This window comes from Lampris incognitus, chromosome 7, assembly GCF_029633865.1.
Source record: "Lampris incognitus isolate fLamInc1 chromosome 7, fLamInc1.hap2, whole genome shotgun sequence".
In the NCBI taxonomy this organism is placed as follows: Eukaryota; Metazoa; Chordata; class Actinopteri; order Lampriformes; family Lampridae; genus Lampris; species Lampris incognitus.
The window spans coordinates 52577534-52604636 of NC_079217.1; the positions used below are offsets into that span (position 1 = coordinate 52577534).

The 27103-nt window shown below is 41.9% G+C and overlaps 1 protein-coding gene across 1 annotated transcript; it reads right to left on the reverse strand.

The window, feature by feature from the left end:
- Nucleotides 1–2940: 2940 nt before the first annotated feature.
- On the reverse strand, nt 2941–16953 carry p2ry2.1 (purinergic receptor P2Y2, tandem duplicate 1). The gene is made up of 5 exons (XM_056284008.1): nt 16940–16953; nt 5698–6054; nt 4688–4856; nt 3276–3618; nt 2941–3190 (listed from the first exon to the last, which is right to left on the reverse strand). Exons 2-5 carry the CDS (start codon nt 6035–6037, stop codon nt 2996–2998), a joined length of 1047 nt encoding a protein of 348 aa, XP_056139983.1. The 5' UTR covers nt 6038–6054; nt 16940–16953; the 3' UTR covers nt 2941–2995.
- Between the last annotated feature and the right edge of the window lie 10150 nt (nt 16954–27103).

Here is a 27103-nt window from a genome sequence, read left to right on the forward strand (position 1 = left end):
CTGACATCCTTTATTTTATTCAAACACACATTATTGCCGAACTTTCCTTTACCTTTGAAAATGTACTTCTTGGCTTCTTGATTTTAAGAAGGAGAAAGCTGACAAATGTTTTATTGTAAATCTTATATTTTTAGTTGCCAAATTTCATATTCATAATTGTAAATTTAGGAATTCTAAACCTTCTTTCAACGCATTCAAAAACGAACTTGAACATTATTTGGATACTATTAGGTCATCTACCAATGTGAAAGGAATGAAAACTATACATCTGTACTCATCTGTGTTCTCATAATATTGAGTTGGTATTTGTGGCATCTTTATAATATGCATTCCCTCCCCCTGGCAAGTGTTTTAATTGTATCTGTTTATGTAAGTATCTTTCTGTATAAGTGTATTTTATAATGTTTTGTAATTGCAAAAAAAAAAAAAGTTATGTTGATGCACAGAGGCAGTCGCACTTAGTTAGCTCTGGGACTGAAATTTATTTGGATGTTCGGTTGTGTTGATAAACACCATTACCCAAAACAAGTGTCTCGCTCGTCATGGCAGCCCCATCGGAGATTTAGAAAATGCCAGAATCTGGGGAAAATGTTGGGATGGGCTACAGGTATCGAACCCCGGCCCGCAGTTTTGTCTTAACTTTGGGAATAGCTCAATCTACTCTGGGCAATCATGGAGGGAAGCGAGAGCACTAATTCTATAAACTAACTATAAATCTATATATAACTATAAAACTATGGTATATAAAACTATGGAAAATCGAACAAAAACTATGCAAAAAAACTATTAAATTAGAACTACCGAAAAATACAAAAATATGTAACTTTGGTCTCGCTTTCTCACTCTCCCTCTCTGTCTCTCTCCCTGTCTCTCTCTCTGTCTCTCTTTCTGTCTCTCACTCACTCAAATACTCCTCTCCTCAACGGAATAGCAGAAGGTGGAAGGATGTAGCTGGGTGTTATGACTCATATCGCATCACACCTCTGACAATTCATGGCTGTAATAACACAGTTATAACCACAGAAGCAGCACTTAGCTGAAACTGCTTTTCATATGGATCGTATAGATTGTGCTAAAATGTCAAAATAAGCCCCAGGGTGGATGTTTCTGACTTGGATGTGTCCAAGTACGTCAGTATTCAGTGAAAATAAGTTGTTTTAGTGTTGAGTAGACCTTCAAAGATCAGTGGCAAAATGGTTCATTTAAAGAGGTGCCCAGGAGCTTTTTGGCAATGTCTTGTATGTCAGCTGTCACAGAGACAACTGAGGGGCTTTTTTTTTTCACTTCACCAAAAAGACTCAATAACGAACACCCAGAAATGCTTAAAGATAGGGAGATAGGAAGAAACAAAACATTTTCAGTACTTTGCAGTAGTTTTTATTTTTCAGTAAAGAAAATAAGTCCATATGGCATCATCAGGATGTAGCAGTAAGTTTTTGTCCGTACAGGGAGATTGTAAGTTTCGAATTTGGTTTCAACTTCATAATCGTTTTAATATTCTAAATTTAGTTTCTGATTTGATTGATGAAAATAAATCTCTTTAGCTGTACTCATGTTTGTATTGATTGGGGGATCAGTCTTCTGTGAGTGGATGGTTTGCTTTAAGGTGTGTGTGGTCAGCATCTCGGATGGACTGTTTCTAATGCATGCAAGGTGTGATGGGCCGAACTACACTGATCAGCTGCAATTAAGGCATCCATCCTGCAAGGCTGTGAAAACATGGATGATTGTAAACATGACTGCTGATGATTTACCAGTGACAAAATCATGAAGTCTGGAAAATACTCATGTCTAAAAGAAACTTGTATTTGAACGTTGGCTCATGGAAATATTCATGGACAAAAACGACTACTTCTTCCCAATGATGTCTAGTGGCTTAGTAGCTTATCACAAGACGAGATAACAGCGATATAAACATAATTCAACAAAAAAAAAACTATCACAAAATTTTCAAAGTTAATTATGAACATTTACATTTTTGATATATCTGAGACAAAACAACATAAAGTTAGTTGTGTCAACCTCCTGAGCAGCTTATCTTTGAAACTTTCCCAACTGTGCTCGTTTTCAGTAAAACCTCTACAAATTGGATTACCTAAACAGCATTGGGTTTTGATATTGAGAACCTTGTGCTGTTACCACTTAAAAGGAAATGCTGGTATTTTTTAGCCTAACCTCTATTTACCTGATGTTAAGAGTCAAACCGAGTGTTGTGTATCAGAATCTGTTAAATTGATAAAGCAAGCTAGTTTGTGCCGATGACTGTGAACCAGCTGCAGTGGTATCCTTCAGGGCAACAACATTCACCAAATAAAAATGTTTTGAGAATGAAAAGACAATCCCAGTACAAGGATAGACCGTTGTTGCATTTTCTTTTTTGCACTTCTCTCCAACTCAGTTACTCTTCCACTGTCATCCCCCTGCAACTCCCTTCTCACGGGGTTAGAAATAGATTCCTCACGACTGATATCATGCTTAAGGCTCTTTAGACTCCTCTCATAATGTTATGAGTCTGTTGGTGCCAAAAAGAAAAGAAAAAAAACACTCTTCTAGTGGATGTTATTTGGCAAAGGAATATATTGCAGCCTGGTGTGTAGCAGTCAGCTGATGTAAGTTTGACCAATACTGGATCAGTTTAAAAGATTATACTACCCATCACTGGGTTTGGCTCCTTACAATAAGAAAATAGAGCTTGGGTTAGAAAATAGTGGAATTCCCTTCAAGAACAAGAGTGAAAAATTGGTCTTCAGCATTGTGATGCCATATGGCATCATGCCAGATGCCTTGCTAGCATGCACTTAGCCTTCTGCCAAGCAAAGTCTCTTCTTCATAGTCTTGTGATTAGCAGTATGGTAGACTACAATGCCAATCCAGCCAATAAGTGCATTCTGGAGACAGCCAAGGGAAAGAATTTCTGCCCCCAACTTTTGCTAACTCCAGTATTAAAGCACTGACCGACAATCTTGCGGATCTAAGAGTAATTCCACAAATTGTATTAGAGTTGGGTTGACAGTGGTATGTTCACAGGTCCGGGTTTTGAGGATGACACCCTGCTCTTCTTTGTAAGGTTACTACGGACATCCTGCCCAGCCAGAAAGTACAGGATGGGGTCAACACAGCTGTTTGCACTGGCCAGTGGCCGGGTCACTTTATAAGCCAGACTAGATGCCTCCAGTAATTCACAAGTCACCTAGGAAATCATATAAAAACCCAATGTACGTTAAAAGAGAAAAGAGAAAAAAATACAGTTAGTTATAAATATATTAAGTCCTTACCTGTTCTGGATGGACCTGCCTTAGATACCGGAAGGAGTAGTAAAGGCTCCTGGTGAGATGGAAAGGGAGGAAGCATAGCATGAACGCTGCCAGCACGATGATAATCATCTTCACTGACTTCTGCTTGATGCGCTGAGCTGCCAGACTCCTCTCGCCGTTTTCTCTCCCCTCCGACACCCAGCCTGGCTCCAGCAGCTTCCGCACCATGAGGCCATAGCAGACCATCACCACCATGAAGGGCAGGGCAAACATAAGTACAGACACGGCTGAGCTGTACACCAGGAAGTCGTCAAAAAGCTCAGGGCTGGTGGTGTCATAGCAAACCCTTTCTGCTCCCTCATCCCTGGCACAGGAGACAATTTGTTTTGTTTTGTTTTGATTTGTTTTTGCTTTGTTTTTTGTTCCAAGATAGCTTGATAGTATGTTTTTTGTTTGTTTGTTTGTTTTTTAAAACTGAACTGCGGAATTTTAATTTTACTCATGGGTTGTTAGAACCCACTGACTTTGTTGACAAAAGTTATTTCGTTACGGAATATTCGGAAATTTCTATTTTTTTATTTTTTTATTTTATTTAGAAGGCTCTAATGTTTACATCACAAAGTTCGATTGTTTACATCTGGAATTCAGCACAGAGGCTTGGAGAGGAAGCTACTGTGATGTGTTTTAGAAATGCATGAGGAAACACCTTGCTCAGCAGCGCTACTAGTGGCCAAAAATTCTGCAGGTCATCTTTAAAGAGTAACTAAACCCTAGACCATTTTATTGAGTTTGCTGACATCTACAGGTTAAAAACCATGTAAAAGTTAAAAACATGCCAGATTGATCTTGGTATGTACTCTGTGATGTTAGAATAGCAGGATAAACTCGGACAGACAGACAGCACTAACAACTATGAATAGTACTGTCAATGCTGGTTCTTTGGCACACCTACAGCCAACTGTTAATCTAGGCCAGGGGTGGCTCACCATGTGCCATGGAGAGCCATGTGTATGCAGGTTTTCATTCCAGCCGGACTCCACACCAGGTGATTTCACTGATTAGCAGCTCTTCAACCAAAGAGGAAGAATGCATCAGTGAAATCACCTGGTGTGGAGTAGGGTTGGAATGAAAACCTGCATACACATGGCTCTCCATGGCACATGATTAGCCACCGCTGATCCAGGGTTTAGGTACTCTTCAACAGTGGAGAAAGATGGGGAAAAAAGACGAAACAGAGCTTATATGTAACACATATGAACAAGTTGCTTGCAACTCCTACCATTACAAGCACAGGTTATGTATTATTTATTGCCGTAGATTTATGGCAGAACCAACTGTTTCTAAATAGTTCTGCACAACCATCAATACACCACAAACAATGGCACACAAATCTACTCAGTTACATTAGGAAAAACTGGGTAAAGCCAAATCACCTGGTTCGGGAGAAGTAGAGGACTGGAGCCTGACAAAGCAAAACGCAGGCCCACACCGCCACCGACACCAGCCTGGCCCGGCGGGCACTGACCCAGTTGAGCGATCGGACTGGATAGCAGATACCCAGAAACCGATGTAGGCTGATGCAGCAGAGGAAAAGAATGGAACCTACAAATTGAGTGACAGATGGTTATTACATTTTAGCATATTGCATTGTATAGTTTGGACAGAATTGTGAATAATCGGCAACGCTTTAATGCATGCAATAAGTGTTAGTTAATTCTGGGTTCTTTGCTACACCATGTGCTGCAACCTGGACACACCATAAAAGGTAATAAGGCCCTTGTGAATCCTTATAAAATGCCTATTAACATATTATGTGTAATTGTAACATTATAACAAGACTATGCGTTGATAATAGCGTTTTAAAAAAGTTTTCAGCCACCAGGTGGCGCTTAAGAACTATGCAAAACCTATTTTTTCCACACTCAGGTTGTAAATCCAATCTGCATAAAAGTTAGCGCGTAGCATCTAAGGAAACTTAAAATTAAAAGTTATTAAAAGAATGTTGATAGTCCGCAAAATCAGAAAATTGTGGTTTATAAGGGCCTTATTACCTATTAACTAATGCTTATTATAGTCTTAACACATAATAATGTCAATAAGCATTTTATAAAGCCTTAAGGGCCTTATTACATATTAACTAACACTTATTACATGTTATGTAACAATTTGCTGCATCTTTTAGCGGTTCTGAAACCTCTCTAAATCATGGCTCCAAGTGGCTTGTTAATCAGCTGTATGAGTTTTTTATTGTTTGTATTGTGTTTTTGCCACAGTCAAATCAATTTGCTCTTGTACTGTGTCACATCGTAGTGAATTATTTCACATCAGCGCCTTACATTTCATCATATCGTATCATAGTATGTAGCACTGTACGATACTGTACCGTGTAATTTTGTATCTTACTGTGGGAAAGTGTGCATTGTTTTGAGATGTGGTATCCTACCATATAGGTTGGCATAGAAGAGGAAGCGTATCAGCTTGCAGAATGGTTCGCTGAAGGGCCAGTAGTTCTCATCGGCGTAGTAGTAGACGAGAAAGGGCAGAGTCATGATGTACAGGGTGTCGCACATGGTCAGGTTAAACATGTAAATGGTGGAGGGCTTCCAGTGCTTGGTGCGGAACAGGATCACGTACAGCGCCGTGGCGTTAAGTGCCAGGCCGATCACAAAGACCAGGGCGTAGCTGACAGGGAGGAGGATGTATTTAAACTCCTCCTCGAACTGACAGTAGTGGAGGCTGCTCATATTGACTGAGGTGTTGGCGTTGTTGTCAAAAGTGTCCATCTTGGTTCTAAGAGCACCTGATGAGAAGATAAAGCAAATCAATTTCCCCGGGAGTTTACCACATGACATATGCACCCCTGGAAAAAAAAATTAAGTTAATGATAGTGGAATAATGTTTCCTTGCTCTGGTAACATATGCTGTTTCAACCCTGCAGCTCATTGCCATGCATTAGCTGGTACATGTATAGCCAAGCCAAATTTCTTATTTTATTCTATTTCTTTATTTTCCCTGAAATCTTTTTTTTTTTAATTGTTGTGAATGTCCCCAAAATTAGTTGCTACCTGTACGTTCCACCCTAGCGGTTTTCAAAGCACACCTTCTGTTCCCCAGGGGTGCTGTTCTGGTGTGACACCTCAGAGCCTGGCTTCAGTGAGTACGTACGATCGGAACTGGTGAGTCACGTTTTCTAATGGTCTCTCCATTATTTTCTTCATTTTTTTTTTTTGTTTGCTTAAAGTTATATTATGGTGATACACACAGTATTGTGAGGCGCTAACAAACTTATTGGTCTATCCTCCATTGTAGAAATGATTTGTAATTTTGATTTAGACTATTATTCATGTGTTTGGCTAATTTAATTAGCCTAGTGCTAGCTTCAACAGGGCCTACACGCTGGTCTCGTGGGGTAATAGGCAGCATGCACTGGTTGGATTTTAATGGCGTCTCCTCGTAGGTGATGCGATGTTTTGTAAGAGTTTCACGTGAGTTTTGTATTATTATTATTATTTGTTATTTTTATTCTTATTTTTGTAGTATGGAGAGATGCAGAGGACAAGATATGTGACTGATGCCCGTGTTTTGTTTTGTTTTTTCTTTTTCCTCTGACGGTGTCATGGTACACATTATGTGACCTTCAAATTCATATTCTTTAGCAGCCTTGTGGTAGTTTGTTGTAAAAAAAAAAGGTGATAAATGTAAAACGTTTACTCAGTGGTTAGTTCAGATCATGTGACTCATAGGTTAAAGGTCAACCAGGAAAAGACGGCAGTTTGCAAGAATTTCTCCACGCGTCAGACAGAAAGCCCCTCTCCCATCTTTGTTTACGTTTGTGCCTTGGAGGGCCTTTACTTTTTTTTTTTTACAGAAAAAAGGGGGGGGGGAAAGAAGAGAAACGAGGACTCAGTAAATCACCTTAGCTTCACTCCCGTGTTTGACTTTTCTCTTAATCCTGTTTGTTAGCTATCTGTCAGTTTGTACATAGATTAACACACATCAGGGACAGAATAGTAAAAAAGCAACCTCACAGCAGGTACTACAATTCAAGGAAAGAAAGCTTCACTTCAAGCATTCCTTGCTCATTATCACGCTTCATATGCCTGGGCGGCATCAGCAATACATGATGGCAGAGGAAACGCTTGAGCTTCAGGATGCAATGGAGCAAAGCCAAGCATTGGAGACAAGGTCCTTAAACTCCATTTCAACAAATGGATCAAGAAGCTCATCAGCTAGAATAGCCGCTGCCAAGGCTCGTGCCAAGCTGGAGGCCGCCCGAGTCAGGGCTGAATTCCTCAAGAAGGAATCTGAAGTTTTGATTGAAAAGGCTCAATTAAAAGTGACAGAGGCTCGTATGGAAGCGACTAGCAGCTCTAAAGCATGAAAGTGAGGTAGCTGCAGCCATCGCTGAGACAAATTTGCTGGAGGCAGCAGTAGGAAGTGAGTGTGGAGAGAAGAACTCAGATGTAAGACAGGTCTCTGAACACACTCGTGACTACATCCTGTGTCAGTCCCAGCGAGGTTCAACAACACTTTTAGGGGTTGAACCATATCAACCACCTCTAGAGCCCATCATCCATGTATTCACACTTAATAAATACATCATTGAGGCAGCATCATTCTGCAGCCTCAGCGGTCAACGCCAGCGATTCATCACAACTCTCCAGCACCGCCATTCACAGCCTCACCTATTAAGGCTATACCACAGCCACCGCTCAACAAAGTCACCAACATAAGTGATGTCGCTAGGTACTTAGCGCGCCGTGAGCTTGATAACTCGGGACTCACTAAGTTTGACGATTGTCTCGAGAACTATTGGGCGTGGAAGTCATCTTTCATAAATGTCATAGAACAGAGGTCTTCAACATTTTTCAGGCCAAGGACCCCTTGGCTGATAGAGACATGGTGGAGGGACCCTCTATTACATATCGTATAAAATTGTGTTACTTATTAAACCGTGCCAACAATATTGTGTAGGGCAGCCTATAGTGCCATGTATAAAAGTACTTTGTAATGGTGTATACAATGCTAAGCCATTAAAATAATAATTAATGACAGGTGGTTGTATGACAAACAAATACCTCATTTAAGGATTTTAATTACTTATAGGGTTCACTGTTTTGTCAATTCCAATTTGTGTTGAAATCCACCCGGATTATTGCACTTATTTCACCATTGTCTAGACAGGAAGTTGTGGCTCTTGTTGTGGGTGGCTGTCTTCTTGTACAAACCCCAATTTCAATGAAGTTGGGACGTTGTGTAAAATGTGAATAAAAACAGAATACAATGATTTGCAAATCCTTTTCAACCTATATTCAAGTGAATACACTACAAAGACAAGATATTTAATGTTAAAACTGATAAACTTTATTGTTTTTTGCAAATATTCACTCATTTTGAATTTGATGCCCGCAACTTGTTCCAAAGAAGCTGGGACAGGGGCAACAAAAGACTGGGAAAGTTGAGGAATGCTCAAAAAACACCCGTTTGGAACATTCCACAGGTGAACAGGTTAATTGGAAACAGGTGAGTGTCATGATTGTGTATTAAAGGAGCATCCCTGAAAGGCTCAGTCGTTCACAAGCAAGGATGGGGCGAGGTTCACCACCTTGTGAACAACTGCATGAGCAAATAGTGCAACAGTTTAAAAACGTTTCTCAACGTACAATTGCAAGGAATTTAGGGATTTCATCATCTACAGTCCATAATATCATCAAAAGATTCAGAGAATCCGGAGAAATCTCTGCACGTAAGCGACAAGGCCGAAAACCAACACTGAATGCCCGTGACCTTCGATCCTTCAGGCGGCACTGCATTAAAAACCGACATCATTCTGTAAAGGATATTACCATCTGGGCTCAGGAACACTTCTGAAAACCATCATCAGTTAACACAGTTCGTCGCTACATCTACAAGTGCAAGTTAAAACTCTACCATGCAAAGCGAAAGCCATATATCAACAACACCCAGAAACGCCGCCGGCTTCTCTGGGCCCGAGCTCATCTGAGATGGACTGACGTAAAGTGGAAAAGTGTGCTGTGGTCTGACAAGTCCACATTTCACATTGTTTTTGGAAATCATGGATGTCATGTCCTCCAGGCTAAAGAGGAAAAGGACCATCCAGATTGTTATCAGCCCAAAGTTCAAAAGCCAGCATCTGTGATGGTATGGAGGTGTGTTAGTGCCCATGGCATGGGTAACTTGCACATCTGTGAAGGCACCATTAATGCTGAAAGGCACATACAGGTTTTGGAGCAACATATGCTGTCATCCAAGCGACGTCTTTTTCAGGGACGTCCTTGCTTATTTCAGCAAGACAATGCCAAGCCACATTCTGCACGTGTTACAACAGCGGGGCTTCGTAGTAAAAGAGTGCGGTACTAGACTGGCCTGCCTGCAGTCCAGACCTGTCTCCCATTGAAAATGTGCAGCGCATTATGAAACACAAAATACGACAACGGAGACCCCGGACTGTTGAGCAACTGAAGTCGTACATCAAGCAAGAATGGGAAAGAATTCCACCTACAAAGCTTCAACAATTAGTGTCCTCAGTTCCCAAACGCTTATTGAGTGTTGTTAAAAGGAAAGGTGATGTAACACAGTGGTAAACATGCCCCTGTCCCAGCTTCTTTGGAACGTGTTGCAGGCATCAAATTCAAAATGAGTGAATATTTGCACAAAAAAAAAACAACAAAGTTTATTAGTTTCAACATTCAATATCTTGTCTTTGTAGTGTATTCAATTGAATATGGGTCGAAAAGGATTTGTAAATCATTGGATTCTGTTTTTATTTATGTTTTACACGACGTCCCAACTTCATTGGAATCGGGGTTTGTAGAATGAAACCTCTTCAGTCGAATAGCATTGTCTTGCACGCATCCTTATACAGTATACTGTATGTCAGTGTTGTTTAAGGGTTATTACAAAAAGTAGCCAGGCTGAATGGTGAATAAGTGTGAGAATGTAACATTTAGCTTCATCGTCTCCACCTTCTCTCCTCTCATTTTCGCTCAAGAAAAGGATTTCTATTTTATATTTGGAAGGTGTTACCATCTCCTGATGTTTTCTTCACATCTGTACACAGTACAATAGCATATGCATCTATAATTTTGTGAATTTGTGAATTTTCAAGATAAGGTGGTACCACTTTACAATAAGACTACCCTTATAGGGGGTTTATGGGATATAATTAGTCTATTGATTTGGTTGTGAAAACAAATCGTTAATAAGGTGTTACAACACATTAGATAAAAAGGGCACCAGTGACCTGTTGCTTGTCAAATAGACATTTATCTGCACTGTTAAGCCTCAGATCTCACTGGTTACTTAGCTAGCAACTAGCAAGATCTGAGATTTAACAGAATAGATAGATTTAGAAAAAAAAAAAGGCCCTGTGATGGACTGGCGGCCTGTCCAGGATGTCTCCCTGCCTGCCATTCAATGACTGCTGGGATAGACTCCAGCATCCCCGCGACCCTGAGAGCAGGATAAGCAGTTTGGATAGTGGATGGATGGATGTTTTTTGTAATTCTTTTTCTATTTAGGAAAATAAGAATGCACATTGACTTACATTACTTGTACAGAAGTGAACTGAATGAGTGGAAGATTAAAAAAACACAAATGTGTGTGTGTGTGTGTGTGTGTGTGTGTGTGTGTGTGTGTGTGTGTGTGTATACTTTGTTAAAAGAAACACTCAACAGTAGGGATAGTGCTCAACAAATAAGGAGCAAAATAATCCAGTGAGTCAAGTAAATTCTTTATGAGACAGTACAAGCCTGTTTCATGCCATAAGCAATCATCAGCTGTTAATAAAGCTACTTGAGGAAAGGACATTGATGTCCTTTTCTTGAGCGAAAATGAGAGGAGAGAAGGTGGAGGCGATGAAGCTAAATGTTACATTCTCACATTCATTCACCATTCACCCTTTCCCACTGGATTATTTTGCTCCTTATTTGTTGAGCACTTTCCCTACCGTTGAGTGTTTCTTTTAACAAAGTTATCTATATATATGTGTGTGTGTGTGTGTGTGTGTGTGTGTGTGTGTGTGTGTGTGTGTGTGTGTGTGTGTGTGTGTGTGTACACAACTATACTCCCATGCACATATGTATATGTAAACAGAACTATATGTACATTATAACAGTGGGGTGCTTTATAGAACATGTTTTAATTCTATATTGAGATTTTTTACATTTACAATATCACAATTTTAATGGGGGAGGGCCAGTGAAGCATTAAGCTTAACTTTATATGTGGATGGCACAGCTCCTACCTTAGTGAGAAGTCTTAGTGACAACTTTCCAAAGATCAGTAATAAAGACGCTGTAAAACTTCGGGAGCTTGGAAATCTCCAACAGGAGTTAGAGTCTGCTAAATATGAAGGTTACTTACCTGGACTTAGCTATCTTGACACCACCCGTGGTGTAGCACCCATTGTAGACAAGTTACCTTATAGTCTCTAAGAGAAGTGGATGGCTCAAGGTTCCCAGTACAAAGCTGTACATCATGTTGCCTTTCCTCCATTCTCGTTCTTCTGTGACTTCATCTGCAGAGAGGCATGGACACACAATGATCCAAGTTTTGCTCTTTCATCAGGAAACCAAAGTTTGTTGAAACTGGAGCAGCCAGCAAAGAGGCAAGGGAAAAGCTCAGTCTACACCTCCAAGACAGAGGTCTTGCCAGATACTGTGAGTCAGACAAGCAGTTCATGGAGTGATTTGGATGATGTTGACAAGAAATGCCCACTTCATAAGAAGCCCCATCCCCTGAAATGCTGCAGGGGATTTAGGAACAAGCCTCTAGAGGAGCATCATCTGGCCAGGAACTGCAAGGCAACCATCAAATGTAAGGAATGTGACAGTCATGCTCACATTGCAGCCCTTCATCCAGGACCACCCCCTTTAACCTCAACTGAGCATGGCGGGGAGGGCAAAGCTGAAGCACCTCAACCTGCCATCACTTCGAAGTGTACTGAAGTCTGTGGAGATGGTAGAAGTACAAGGTCCTGTTCCAAGATCTGCCTAGCTAAGGTGTACCCAGAGGGCCACCCAGAGAAGGCAGTCAAGCTCTGTGTAATCCTAGATGACCAGAGTAACAAATTGCTTGCCAGAACTGAGTTCTTTGACCTGTTGCATGTCAAGGGAGCAAACTTGGCATACACACTACGCACCTGTGCAGGTGTGACAGAGACCACAGGGAGAAGGGCCACAGGTGTCATTGTGGAGTCCTTAGATGGAGCGACAAAGGTGAAACTGCCAACTCTGATTGAATGAAACAATATGCCAGATGACAGGGCTGCAATACCAACTGCTGAGGCAGCGCAGTGGCATGCTCACCTAAGGCCCATTGCTCATTGCAATCCAACACTGGATCCGGAAGCCCAGATTCTTCTTCTCCTGGGTCGTGACATCCTCCAGGTCCACAAAGAGTGGGAGCAATGGAATAGACCCAACAACACCCCCTTTGCACAGAGACTTGACCTGGATTGGATCATGGTTGGAGATGTCTGCCTAGGATCAGTGCACAAGCCTGCAGCTGTAAGTACTTACCGCACCCATGTTCTTGACAATGGACATCCTTCCTTTCTTCCTCCATGTCTTAACCAATTCTGCATCAAACAGAAGTTCGGTGTCAAGCCTCCACCTGAAGTTTCTCTAGCATGTGACACCCTTGTCTTTGACGACTGTACCATAGGAAGCAGCATCTTTGAAAGGTCAGAGAATGATGACAAAGTAGGACTATCTATCGAAGACAGACTCTTTTTGGAAATCATGGATAGAGAGACGTTCATGGATGACAGCAACAGTTGAGTGGTGCCGCTACCATTCAGAACATCACACCAGCGGTTCCCCAACAATAGAGACCAGGCATTAACATGCCTAAAAGAAGCCTGAGATGAACACTCACTTTGTCACCTTCATGCAGAATATCTTTGATCGTGACCATGCTGAGTTAGCCTCTCCCCTGCAAGAAGGCCAGGAGTGTTGGTACTTACCTATCGTTAGTGCTATCGACCTGTTAGCATGGACACAGGAGATGCTCACCACCTCAAATCTGAGACTTCACAAGTTTGCCTGTAACATCAAGGAAGTAATGGAAGCATTCTCCACTGAAGATCATGCAAAAGAACTTAAGGACCTTGACTTGGATGTTGATCCTATTCCTATCCAACGCAGCCTCGGACTTAGCTGGGATCTGAAGAAGGACATATTTACCTTCCGTGTAGCTGACACCAAGAAGCATTTTACATGCAGAGGGATACTCGCTACTGTCAATAGTCTCTTCGACCCACTCGGGTTTGTTGCACCCAGCACCCATCACCATCCAGGGAAAGTTCCTGCTATGCGAATTATCAAGTGAGGCTCTTGACTGGGATCCCCCCCCCCTTCCCGAAGATACGGAAAGGGGAATGGAACATCTGGAGGAAATCTTTGCATGATCTCAAACAGCTGGAGATTCCCAGACCATTGGTTGCTGCCACCCTCTCTACAGCTCTGAGAAAGGAATGTCACATTTTCTCAGATGCTTCTGTCAAAGCAATTGCAGCAGTAGCATATCTCTGTGTCATCGACAGAGAAGGAGCATGTCACACTGGATTTGTCCTTGATAAGGCGAAGTTAGCTCGACAAGCTGCTCATACCATTCCCAGACTGGAACTGGGAGCTGCTGTTCTATCTGCAGAGATGGTCTCAAGTGAACTGGACTTCACCCCAGATGCTGTGGAGTTTTACACAGATAGCAGAGTCATCCTGGGATACATCTATAACCAGACAAGACGTTTCTACGTCAGTAACAGAGTGCAGCATATCGGGAAGGTCTCAAGACCTGCACAATGGCATTATGTCTATGAGGCATAACCCTGCAGATCACGCCACTCGCTCCGTGCCAGCAACTCTGTTGAGCACTATCAGCTGGTTCACAGGACCCGCTTTCCAAACAAGTGGGAAAAAAACATTTCTGGAAGAGGAAAGGTTCGACCCTATAGATTCAGACATAGATGTGGAAAGTTGTTCTCTCGCCACCACACTATCCACAGAGAGCTCCTGTCTAGGATCCCAACGCTTCGAATGATTTTCTTCATGGAGGTCACTAGTGAGAGCCATAGCTTCTCTCATACACATCGTTCAGGCTTATAAGGCGACAGATGGTCAGGATAGAACCTGCAGATTATGACACCACTGCACAAGGCCTCGCACAGTGAAGGAACTGTTGCAAGCAAAAGCAGTAATAATCAAGAGTGTGCAGAGAAAGGCTTACATAGAAGAGCTTGCTTCCATTGCCAGTGGAAAAGATATTCCAAGGAACAGCATTCTGTGGCCTTCAAATTCATATTCTTTAGCACCCTTTGTGGTAGTTTGTTGTAAAAAAAAACTGTGATAAATGTAAAGTGTTTTCTCAATGGTAATTTCAGATCATGTGACATAGGTTAGAGGTCAACCGGGAAAAGTTTGCAAGAATTTCTCCATGCGTCCGACAGAAAACTCCTCCCCCGTCTTTCTTTACGTTTGTGTCTTGGAGAGCCTTTGCTGTCTTACAAGGGAAAAAAAGAAAAGAAGCGAAACAAGGACTCAGTAAAACACCTTAACTTCACTCTCGTGTTCGACTTTTCTGTGAATCCTGTTTAATAGCTATCTGTCAGTTTGTGCACAGGTGAAACACCTATCAGGGACAGAATAGACGGTATGCTGGTTTGAAGTATTTATTTTAGACCATGTTTCTTATATTTTTGTACTATAAAAGAAAATGGGTTGATGCGGGTAAAATAATTTAATGATTTGTACTATGATAAATGTGTTTTATCCTGTGATGGACTGGTGGCCTGTACAGGGTGTCTGCCCGCCTGCCACCCAATGACTGCTGGGATAGGCTCCAGCATCCCCACGACCCCAGTTGAGATACGCGGCTTGGATAATAGATGGATGAAAATGTGTTTTATACTGCTTTCATTGCACTTTTTGTTTTATTATATTTTGGATACTGTTTTATACTGTGCATTCATTATATTTTATGCTGTTTTTATGTTTATTATATGTTTATTATATATGATTATATTCCTTATGTTTTAATACTGAGTGAGCACGTATGCTCGGAACTGTATGGAGAGATGCGGAGGACAAGATATGTGACTGATGCCTATGTTTTGTTTTTGTTTTTTTTCTCCTGTGAAGAAAAATAAACCCCACAGATCTCCAACTCCGGTGTATGTGCCTCACTCAACTACACAATGCAGAGACAGAAAGCAGTTATTAGTCAGTTACACATGGAGATGGTCAGAATGCTTCAGAGGCCGAAAGAAAATAGGAGGGATGTTTAGCAAATTGCTTCAGTCCAGTTTAGCTTTAGGACTGCCTTATTTGCTCAGTGCGGCATGTCTCAGCAGGGCAGTGAAGCACAAGTCATCCTATACAAAGAGCTGTACCTAGTATAACAGACCGACATTGTAAAAAATATTCTAGTGCTGAGTTTCCTTAATCTTTCAGCTGGTGCCTTCCCATTTAAAAGGTGCAGTTTATTCTGAGTACCTTTAATCCTCTTTTTTACTTTTACAGAGACGCTGAGTAAATGAGAGTGAGTGGGTGAAAAAAGAGTAGCGGATGCTGGATTTTTATAGTCCTATTAATTAACCAAATACTGGGTTTCATGTGGTAAATTAGCCCATAGTTTAATACCCCTTGTTCTTCTCTTAGTACCGGAGTTGGGTGAATGGTGGAATGAGTGTGAGAGAGGGGTGTGTCTTTTTATTTTGATAAATAAAGTATAGATGCAGGGGGATGCAGGGTGATGAAACATGCGCCGTCTGTCCTAACAGTTTAACCTGATGAGACATCATGAATATAATACCTGCATATCTCTTTGGCTCTAAACACCGCTTTCCCAAACTATTGCTCATAAATCTTTCTCTGGCAGTCTGCTAGATGGGCATTTAGACTTACTTTGGTTCCTGCAGTGAAAATATTCAATCGGGGGCCCCAACTGATAAGGAACCACGCTGATGCCACTAGTTGGAGATAGTCAGGAACAGCATGAAACAAACCGTAGGTGGATCAGATCTTTTCATTGCTGGCACGTACTTGCATAAAAGCACCGAGAACAGGAAAGCTGATCTGGGTTCAGTGGTATTTTTGCATACATATTTCATGAAGACTTCAGTTCTGCACAATTTATCTCTGCTATGTAAGAATACTTTAACTCGGTGCGTTGTTAAAACAGAGTTTCTGGACCAGTCTAAACCCAGTTACTAGTGTCAGAATGAGTTTTCCCTTCTGTATTCATGAATTGACTCGGAATTCTAAAGGTGTCAGATTTGATGCGTCTGACAGACAGAAAAATTAACTAAAGTCTGACTGAGATGCTTGCTCAAGATGTCATTTTATCCTCACGCCTACACTTGAATATAAATACATATAGATCGTCTGGTGCAAGGACTTAGCCACTGAGACTGGTTTACATTAAGTGTGGCTGTATATTCAAGCAAAACACTCCACAGATTTTCTATGCACAAAAAAAAAGAAAAGAAAAAAAAGCAACAAAAAACAGGTAATATTCTGGCACTTTGTATGTCGACACTTTCCAAACCTCAAGGCCGAAAGAAAGTCAGAGGAGCGAAACGGAGAGGGGGAAAGAGAAGGCATTTTAACTCAAAACAGATTCTCGAGTCATTTCATTCTTCTTGCTGTTATTGCTTCACTTACCTCATTCCATTGCTTCTCTCTTTCTCCGACGCTTTTTATCTGTCAAGGTCACATAGAAAATACTGTCAAGCACTCACATTCGATTGCAGTCCATTAAAAAGTCAAACTGCTCCCATGCCAATGATGGATCCGGAGCTCTCCTCAGTGTAAAGTTGGTCAACCTTAAAACCTCTCTCTCTCTCTCTCTCGCACGCTCTCTCTCTCTCTCTACCCGTCTCTCTCTCTCTCGCACGCTCTCTCTCTCTCTCTCTACCCGTCTCTCTCTCTCTCTCTCGCACGCTCTCTCTCTACCTGTCTGTCTGTCTGTCTGTCTCTACCTGTCTGTCTCTCTCTCTGCTTTATTGGCATGTCAGATGAACAATATTTCCAAAGTGTCAAAATGAGAGAAATAATGCAATTCTTTAAGTTGAAAAAATAAAATAAATGGATAAATAAATAAAAAAAAACAACAAGAGAATGGCAGAAAACAGTAAACGTGTGGTTTTTTTGTTTACGTGTGTGTGTTTGTTCACGCGTGTGTTTGTTCACCTGTGTGTGCGTGTGTGTGAGCGATAGGTCTACTGTACATAGAAGAGATTAATGTTTGTTTAAGAGCAATAAAGAAACAACAATACAGTATAAATGTAAAATGTATCAGATGTAATAAACACACAAAGTAGAGAAGTAAATCAAGAGGCGGAGCGTGAGTTGTGAGCAGACCAACCACAGCTGTCACATGTTGCTGTGCTGCTCGTCTCATAGGCTGGGACATGCACTGGCATATCTGGCCGCCTGCTTCTATGGCGCCGAGACTAGTTACTCCTGCTAGATGCTGCATTTCAGTGTGGGCAGAGAGAATCTCTCTCTCTCTCTCGCTCTCTCTCTCTCTCTGCCCCCCCCCCCATGTCTTCCTTACTATATACAGCTGTGGTTTGACACTAGTAGGTGGCAGACCTGAGAGAGAGAGAGTGCCCTTTCATGTAGATTGTCATGATAGGTACATTTTGTAACAGTTAAGTCACTCTCAGTTCTTTTGATCGTTAGGGGTTTCTTTGGTTGTGGTCAACCGCTGCACAGCAACGCTAAGCGCTACGGATAACGCTTCAAGTGCCTCCTTATAATGACTGAGGTGATCGGTCTGTTTGTTTATTTGCTGGTTGAGTGATTGCTCAGTTGGATCTTAAAGACACACTCAAGGTGATTATCACATTTCCTTAACTTAAGTCTGTAAATTAGACCTGCGGTAATGATGACAACGGCATTGGTGTTTGGCGGGGTTGTCTCTCGTTGTCGTGTCAACACTTTCCACGTTACCGTCAACACCTAGCCTTTAAAGAGCGTGCATCTTGTGAGAGCCTGTATTACAGGAAAATCCTGTGATTAGCAAATGAGATCACTGACACAGGAAGATGATTGACGGTCACTTTAATGTTCTTTGGATGTGCCCGACAACCTACTATTGGATTTTGGTAATGTTAATGCTGGAGCCTATCCCAGCAGTCATTGGGCGGTAGGCGGGGAGACACCCTAGACAGGCTGCCAAGCCATCACAGGGCTCACACACACACACACACACACACACACACACACACACACACACACACACACACACACACACACACACACCTTGGGACAATTTAGAATGGCCGATTCACCTGACCTACATGTCTTTGGGTTTTGGGAGGAAACCAGAGCACCCAGAGGAAACCAAAGCAGACATGGGGAGAACATGCAAACTCCACACGGAAGATGACTTGGGATGACCCACAAGGCTGGACTACCCCAGGGTTCGAACCCAGGACCTTCTTGCTGTGAGGCGACTGTGCTAATCACTGCACCACCATATATATATATATATATATATATATATACACATACATACATACATACATACATACATACATACATACATATACGTATACATAAAATCCAGTGAGTCAAGTAAATTCTTTGAGACTGTACAAGCCTATTTCATGCCATAAGCAATCATCAGCTGTCAGTAACGCTGCTATGTATATATAAATAAAAAATAATAAAGTAATAAAGCTACTATATATATACACACACACACATATATATATATCAAGATTGTTGTGTTGTAGTGTTATTCTACATGCTAAGTACGCTGAGAGAGCCATGTTTTTGCAAATATACATGGCCAAAAAACATGATTTTGATTCTGATATATATATAAACTTGAACAGGGAAGAAAACAATTTTATATTAAGGCAAGTTGCATTATAATGTATCAGCTACACAATATGCCACGAAACTGTTTGCGACGGCGAAAAATCATTCTGAATAAGTCTGTTCATGTCAAAGACAAGTTTGAACTCCCCTCATGAAAATGTCAAACTCAGTCAGTCATCCTGTAACCACGCAACACTTATTAGGAGTCCCATCTGATAAACTTGTGTGATGTGTCCTGATGCTTGTGAGTAGCGACGGAGAGCTTGTGTTGAGAGCGTGTCTTGCATGCGTGGCTTGGCTTGCATCAGACCGCCTCTCTGAGCTATTTGGCCAGGGGAAAACATGCAGGTGTGTGCAGGTTTGACAAGCCGCAGCTTGCACGCAGTGTGTGTGAGTCTTGGGGACCGAGGTGTTCTACCAACTAGAACTACCAACTACTCAGAGGGACGGTGCATATTTGCTCGGGGGTATTTTGAGATGTATATTGGCGTGAATACAAATCAAAACATGAAGTTTCAGATCAAAATCTTCACCATACAGACGCAGCTAGATATTGTCTCCGAACAAGGTTATACCTCACACATTTTGTGGCGTAATTTTTTGATATTTTTATCACTGGTTCAAATTTTTGGTCCCATCCGTCACAGCTCAGCCCAGCCATTATTGCCCCATATTCTGAGGTTGTCTGCTCACTGCTAGTCTCTGCCACAGTAGTAGTAGCTTCTTGTCGATGCAAACTTAAATTAGTAATGGATAAGCTTTGAAAATTGCAAAGCTCGGCCTATCGTGTTAATTTATGGAGCAAGCCTTTGCACGGGGCCAGTGTCATCCGAACCTTTATTTAGCTTCCTTACACAGTACGGTACGTATTTGCTATACTCGCCTCTCACCTAGGTTGCCATATTTTATAACCCCACCTTACCTGTTCTCATATAGATGTACTGTCACCATGTGTTGTAAGTGAGATGTGCTGTGGTTGCAGTTTACATAAGGTCACGTCAAGTGCTTAACTTGCTGTAAACTTCTCAGTCAAAAGTGGTGAGTACCATTCAAGGTGTTAGAATCGATTAAAGTCACTGGCATGGGCCTCTATGGCTATCAACAGTCCTCTGCCACATGTGGAAGCCAAGGGACAATCAATCAAGTCAATGCTGTGATCAATATAAAGTGAAAAATAAGATTATAAATCTGAATATTAATGATAAACGATCTATTAATGATCAATGATTAAAAATCTATGAATGATACAGAGGCTGTTACCAAGTAGTTTGCTGTCAGGAAATTTTTAATCAGCTTTACTTTTTTTTGTATTTATGAAACCAAATTTTTGTTTTTGTTTTTTTGCATTTAAAGATCAATTCCAGTGACTTTAATTCAGAAAATGCCAGGGAAGCACCTGGAACGTGCGGTAAATCGATGAGACATGCTTGTTACCTGTGCATCCGCTGCAGGTCTGTGGAGTTTATGCAGCAGCCTGTTGCCACGGGAGTGCAGGCCAGGCAGAACGGCACTACGACAGGTGGCACAGAACAAACAGAGCATGCACTTTGTATCAAACCCGGTGGTGCAAAAATGAATTTGACCCACTTTAAACACAACACCGATCCACCTCCGTTTGGCATGTGCAGAATTAAATTGCAGACTAGACTAATATCATACACAACAAGGGCCCCCAAAACACCCAGCTAGCTGCAAAAGTTTTTGTTTTCCCGCCCCACTAGATCAGGCTTTTAACAATCGAGTAAAGAACAAACTAGGGACATTTCTTTTAGAGACTAATTAAGGGAACAGGTGTTAATACCAACAAAACACATCTGTGGGACGTAATATCTTAATAATAATAATAAGGGTAATTGGGGTTTTCTCGCTAATCTTAATGATACGTTGAGTGCTGTCTTGCTTGGGGACCAAGGCTCCTTAAAATATATTGATTACTCATTAAACGGAAACCGTCCAGAGGTACATGTTAGCCTTGACCTTTGATTTAAATGATCAATATCCACATGTTGTTTAATTCTGGCCTTACAGGACATGCAGACATGTAACGCAGGACTATTGACTTAATTTATTTGTGTGAAATGAAATTGTGCGTCATTTTGTTTTCATCCATTTTTTTTTTTTACCTTAACACGGTCCGAGGAATATAGTTGCTCCTGAGCCGTCATAAGACAAATCCTTAAGTTGAAGTATTCCGGAGAGTTCCTAAACAAAAGTGTGTGAGCCACACAATGTCAGCCATTTGTCTTTTTGCCGTAGGAGGAATCTTATGGGTAGGTGTCGAGGGATGTGGCTTGGTTTCTGTGAGTGTGTGTTTGTGTGTGTGTGTGTGTGTGTGTGTGTGTGTGTGTGAGTGTTAGGAATAGTGTGAAATGTGAGAACTGGTGCTTAATGTCTTACCCGTTCCAGAAAAACTGTGAATTAATGATTACATGGGCCATAACCTTAACCTTGACTGTAGCACACAGGAAAGTGTTGTGGGGCAGGTGGACTTACAGTCGAATGAAATGAATAGTGCGGACAGACCTCAACGACACGGAACAGATTCTACTTCCTGTTTTGTTGATTGTGGGAGTCCTAAAGACAAACACGAGCCAGTATTTTGGGGCCACTCAGTCATAGTGTTTTTGAATCAAATGATCACATTTGCTATTGATCACAATAGCCAATAATAGTTGAATATTCAAATCAGTAGGCCCCTTGGTTGACAGGCAATTCATGGTCAGCATGAAAATACACACGATACACTAAAGCAGCTGCCATAGAGAAATGTATGACATATAGGATATAGACACACACCTCAAGTCAAGTCAGGCTACTGGCTACTGGAATTTTGTGTGTGTGTACGTGTGTGTGTGTGTGTGTGTGTGTGTGTGTGTGTGTGTGTGTGTGTGTGTGTGTGTGTGTGTGTTATTAGGGTCAGTATTCTGGTATAGTTTGGCATCTGTGCAACCAGAACTCCTTATAATGTCTAAATAGCTATTAGAGCCTGGGTAGGTCTGTCTGTCCATCTGTCTGTCTGTCTTTATATCCGGCTGTCTGTCTGTCTGTCTGTCTGTCTTATGCGTCATTTTGTTTTCATCCAGTTTTTTTTTTAACCTTAACACGGTCAGAGGAATATAGTTGCTCCTGAGCCATCATAAAACAAATCCTTAAGTTAAAGTTTTCCGGAGAGTTCCTAAACAAAAGTGTACAATCCACACAATTGTTTGTCCGTCCGTCTGTCTGTCCATCTGTCCGTCCGTCTGTTCATCTGTCTGTCTGTATTGTCCATCTGTCCGTCTGTCTGTGTCTGTCTCGTTGTTTGCATATGACGTCACGAACTCCAGATGGAGGGCAGGAAGTGATTTTCTACATAGGAAGCACTATCAGAAACGTGCGGAATGCCTATGTTTGGCATCATTAACCGAGAAACCACAAGGGGTTTTCATTGAGTACCAAAAGTTGTTGCTCATGAGGGGGGGAAAATGCAAGAAATTGACCGAAAACGTGTGTGTGCCTGTCTGTCTCTCTGTCTGTCTTCCTGTGTTGTCCGTCTGCCTGTGTCTCTCTCTGTCTGTCTGCGTGTCTCTGTCTGTCTGTCTGTCTGTCCGTCTGTCCATCTGGCTGTCTGTCTGTCTGTCTGTCTGTATTGTCTATCTGTCTGTCTGCCTGTCTTGTGTTTTCGTCCCATGAAAAGTCGTTTTGTTTCTACTGTAACTGTTTGCCTCACAGGGTCAGACGCCGTACATACTCCCTGCCATCTTATTTACAAACTGTCCGTTTCGTATTCATCTCAACCGAAAAAAAGAAAAAGAAAAAAAAACCCCTGATACCCAGCACAAGCTCATCCCATTCAGTTTATCTTTCAGCGTTTGACCAATGGTTAACCACAAGCAGCCTCATCCAACACATTCAAGCAAGTACGCACACAACCAGCATCATATTAAACCCTTTTCCCCTGCCGCTGATGCAGAGTCATTACATGGGATTCCAACACAAACTCCATTGTAATGGATTCCTTTAATTTTTTACCCAGCACCTGCTGCGACTGTGGGCTGCCCAGAGAACCTGGTGACCCCTCCAGCTCTTCTTCTTCTCTGTCTTTCTCTCACACTGCCGACACTTTGGAACTTGTGAACAAATCCCACATTTGGCAACCAAGGGGAGAGAGCGGCGCACCTTCGCTCTTCCCGTAAAGCCTTCATCCGTAATACGAGCCTGCATATTTTACAGTCAAACAAGGTCAGTTGTCGTGGCAAGTGGGCATGAGACCATTTTATTTAGGGACTTTCTTTCCCCAGTCTACACTGTTAATGAACTAAACAGAAGTATAAATCTTTTTTTTTTAAATGGGCAATAACCACAGAGAAATATTACAATTATATGGGCTCTACAAATACAACTGACTTGACTTGACTCTCTCTCTCTCTCCAGAGAGAAAGCTGACGTTATATACGCCACCTGCTACCAATGAAACCCCAAGTGTTTTTGCAACAACAACAAAAAAGAAGAAGAAGAAGAAAGAAAAGGCATTGAAAACCTGGTGCATAATTCAAAAAAAAAAGAGACTAGTAATGACTAAAAGAAAAGTATGTGCTTTGAAAAATCTAGTAAAAAAGAAAACATAGACACTCATCATAGCCACCGCAGTGGTAATGGAAAAGGACAAACACGTTAATAAAGAGGCTGCTCGGAGACTAAGAAAAGCTGCAGGAAACACAGAGGCTAATCTCGGACAAGACCACAAAGTTTGTCACACTGCTCTGTATATTAGCCAAGCGCACAGCAGAAATAACCATTTCCATCTGGAACAGCCGACACCGAGGCCTTAGTAGTAGTAGTAGGCCCCTTCACTGCTGCGTTGATTGGTGCACAGCCATCAAACCGCCGACTGGGGGGGGGGGGGATCATTTGACCTTTCTTTGAAGGCAACCTGCAAACGTGGCCCAAGCAATAATTGATCAAACATTAAAGAGAGCGAGCAGTGCTCTGGTATCAGCCTTCATGGTCTTCCGTGCCCTTGTGGTGGTTTAAGAGACAGGCTCATAGAAGGCGAGACGTGAACACAGAACTGCAGTCAGACAAGACGATTCACCGAGACTCATGGCAAAGCAGAGAGGGCCTCAAGACTATTCACTGAACAATTCAACAGGGACACCTTTTTTATATTACAAAACCAAAATAACTTTTTTTTTAAATCTTGGTACGAATAAGAAGTTGATTACATTTCGTAATTATAATTGTCTTTCCATCTCATTTCATCGATTTCAGCAGTTTTTATGTGGGGATTGATTGTGCTGCCACCTACTGGAAACGGCATCTCTGTCTATCTATCTATCTATCTATCTATCTATCTATCTATCTATCTATCTATCTATCTATCTATCTATCTATCTATCTATCTATCTATCTATCTATCTATCTATCTATCTATCTATCTATCTATCTATCTATCCATCCATCCATCCATCCATCCATCCATCCATCCATCCATCCATCCATCCATCCATCCATCCATCCATCCATCCATCCATCCATCCATCCATCCATCCATCCATCCATCCATCCATCCATCCATCCATCCATCTAAACCAGGGGTCGGGAACCTTTTTGACTGGGAGAGCCATAAAAGCCAAATATTTCTAAATATATTTCATTGAGAGCCATATAGTATTTTTAACGTATAATAAATTAAACATGTCTTACTTTTAATGCGACTTCTGGTGCTGCATGGTTTTGCTGATGGCCTTGTAGTCTGGTTCATACGTGGTGAGGTTGAGCTTCATGCAGGCGTTGAGGCTTCCATCAGTTAAACGTGAGCGTAGGTTGGTCTTAATGTTCCTCATATGCGAGAAAGACTGTTCACATGCATATGTAGAGCCAAACATGGTCAATACGGCAATACTCACACGCTGCATTGTGTGGTATGTCACAGGAAGCTCGTTCCAAGTTTTAAGAATCAGCTGGTCTTCAGGTTGAAGATTTTTTATTTCTGTCCACTTGTGTTCCCTCGCCAGCTCTGCTCGCTGTCGCGCAAGACTTTCCAACTCTCCATTAAGTGACTTGAACTTACTCATCCACATGTCTGATGCCTTCAGGTCAGCAACTTCCAGCTCAAAGTCTCCGATAGAGACCCCGGGGATGCATGTCAGGTCGATTTTGTCCACTGCACACTCATGTGGATGAGTGATGAACTTGAAAAGACCAGTGCGCGCACGAAATTCTCCAAAACGTGCTTTGAATGACTGCAGGAGATTGAACGTAAAGCCAGCTAGCTGCTGGAGATCCAGATGTTGAGTGGAGTCACTTGCTAAGCATGCATCTCTAAATTGTTGCAGTCTTTCAAAGTGCAGAAGACGACCTGTTTCAATGTCCCTGAGAAAGACTTCCAGCTTGCTTTCAAATGCAAACACTGCTTGTTGAAGGGATGAGATTGTATTTCCAATACCTTGCATTTTCACATTGAGCTGGTTCAGATGGCCAGTTATGTCCACGAGATAGTGAAACTGCAGGAGCCAGTCAGTGTTGTCTAGCTCAGGATGCTTGACGCCTTTCATTTCAAGAAAAGTCCGGATTTCACTCAGGCAAGCTGCAAAACGGCTGAGCACCTTCCCCCTTGACAACCAACGCACGTTGCTGTGTAAAAGCAGACCGGGATAATGATTCCCAACTTCTTCTAACAGAGCTTTTAACTGGCGATCATTTAAAGCTCGGGCAACAATAAAGTTGACCGCTCGAATGACCAGAGACATCACCTCGCCAAGCTCCTGGCCACACGTCTGAGCGCAAAGCGCCTCCTGGTGCAGGATGCAATGAAAACTTAGGATGGCTCTCTTTTCATGTTCATGGAGAAGCGCTGCAAATCCTTTGTTCTTCCCCAACATACAGGGTGCACCATCAGTACAGACAGAAATAAGTTTATCCATCGGTAGTTTTTTTTCTTTAGCAAACTCCATGAAAGACATGAATAAATCCTCTCCTCTTGTTGTCCCTTTCATTGGCAAAACAGCCAAGCTTTCCTCACGCAGTGTGTCACCTGCAGCATACCTGGCAATGATACTGCACTGAGATAGATGGCTAACGTCTGTTGACTCATCTAACGCGAGAGAAAAGTATGTCCCGGCGTTTATGTCCTTAATTTGTGTTTCCTCGACTTGATTTGCCATCATGATGCTACGATCGTGCACAGTTCTTGCTGACAGGGGCATGTCTTTTATTCGTTTGATTAGCTTGTCTTTATTTGGGAAGTCATCAAACAGTTCATTGGCCACATCAAGCATGAATGTTTTGGCATACTCACCATCTGTGAATGACTTTCCATTCCTTACTATTGCCAAAGCCCCCGCAAAGCTAGCGGAATTCCCGTCACCTTGCTTGGTCCACACACGTAGTTGCTGCTGACTCGTCTGCACTCTCCGCTGTAGCTCCTCGCATGCCCTTTTCCTGCTGTCTGTCCCCCGCTGGATATTTCGATGCAAATGAAGCATGGTGCGTATCGAAGTGCCGCTTTATATTTGACCGTTTCATCGATGCAATTTTATCATTGCATATTAGACATACCGCAGATCCTGCTCTCTCCACAAATGCAAATTCCTCTGTCCACGCAGCCTGGAATGCACGGTAATCATCGTCTTTTTTTCTTTTCGCCATCTTTTCCGTTACAAGGGTTGAAGCGGATAAACTAGTTGGCTATCTGATAAAATTGATTTCTTCACCTTTACAATGACCCGGACATGCTCGCGAGCCATTGGTTCCCGACCCGACCCACGGGTGACCCGTGACCCGTGAAATGTATCTTCAAAACTAATTTCTGTTTACTTTAAAATGACACAGTATTATTAAGAAATATCACAAGTATTTTAAAATCAGTTCCAAACTGATTTTTTTTGAAAAAAAAATAATTTTCAACTCAAAATTGTCTGGGAGCCATATGCCGTCACCGGAAGAGCCATATATGGCTCGCGAGCCATAGGTTCCCGACCGCTGATCTAAACCGTGCATACGTGTACGTCATGC

What these genes read in the sequence shown, in the direction of transcription:
- p2ry2.1 (XM_056284008.1), bottom strand. Translation starts at nt 6,037, where the DNA reads ATGGACACTTTTGACAACAACGCCAACACCTCAGTCAATATGAGCAGC. An exon ending in CTTCTATGCCAACCTATATG is followed by an intron (nt 4,857 to 5,697) that starts GTAGGATACCAC and finishes CTCAATTTGTAG; the next exon opens with GTTCCATTCTTTTCCTCTGC. An exon ending in GGCAGGTCCATCCAGAACAG is followed by an intron (nt 3,191 to 3,275) that starts GTAAGGACTTAA and finishes ATGATTTCCTAG; the next exon opens with GTGACTTGTGAATTACTGGA.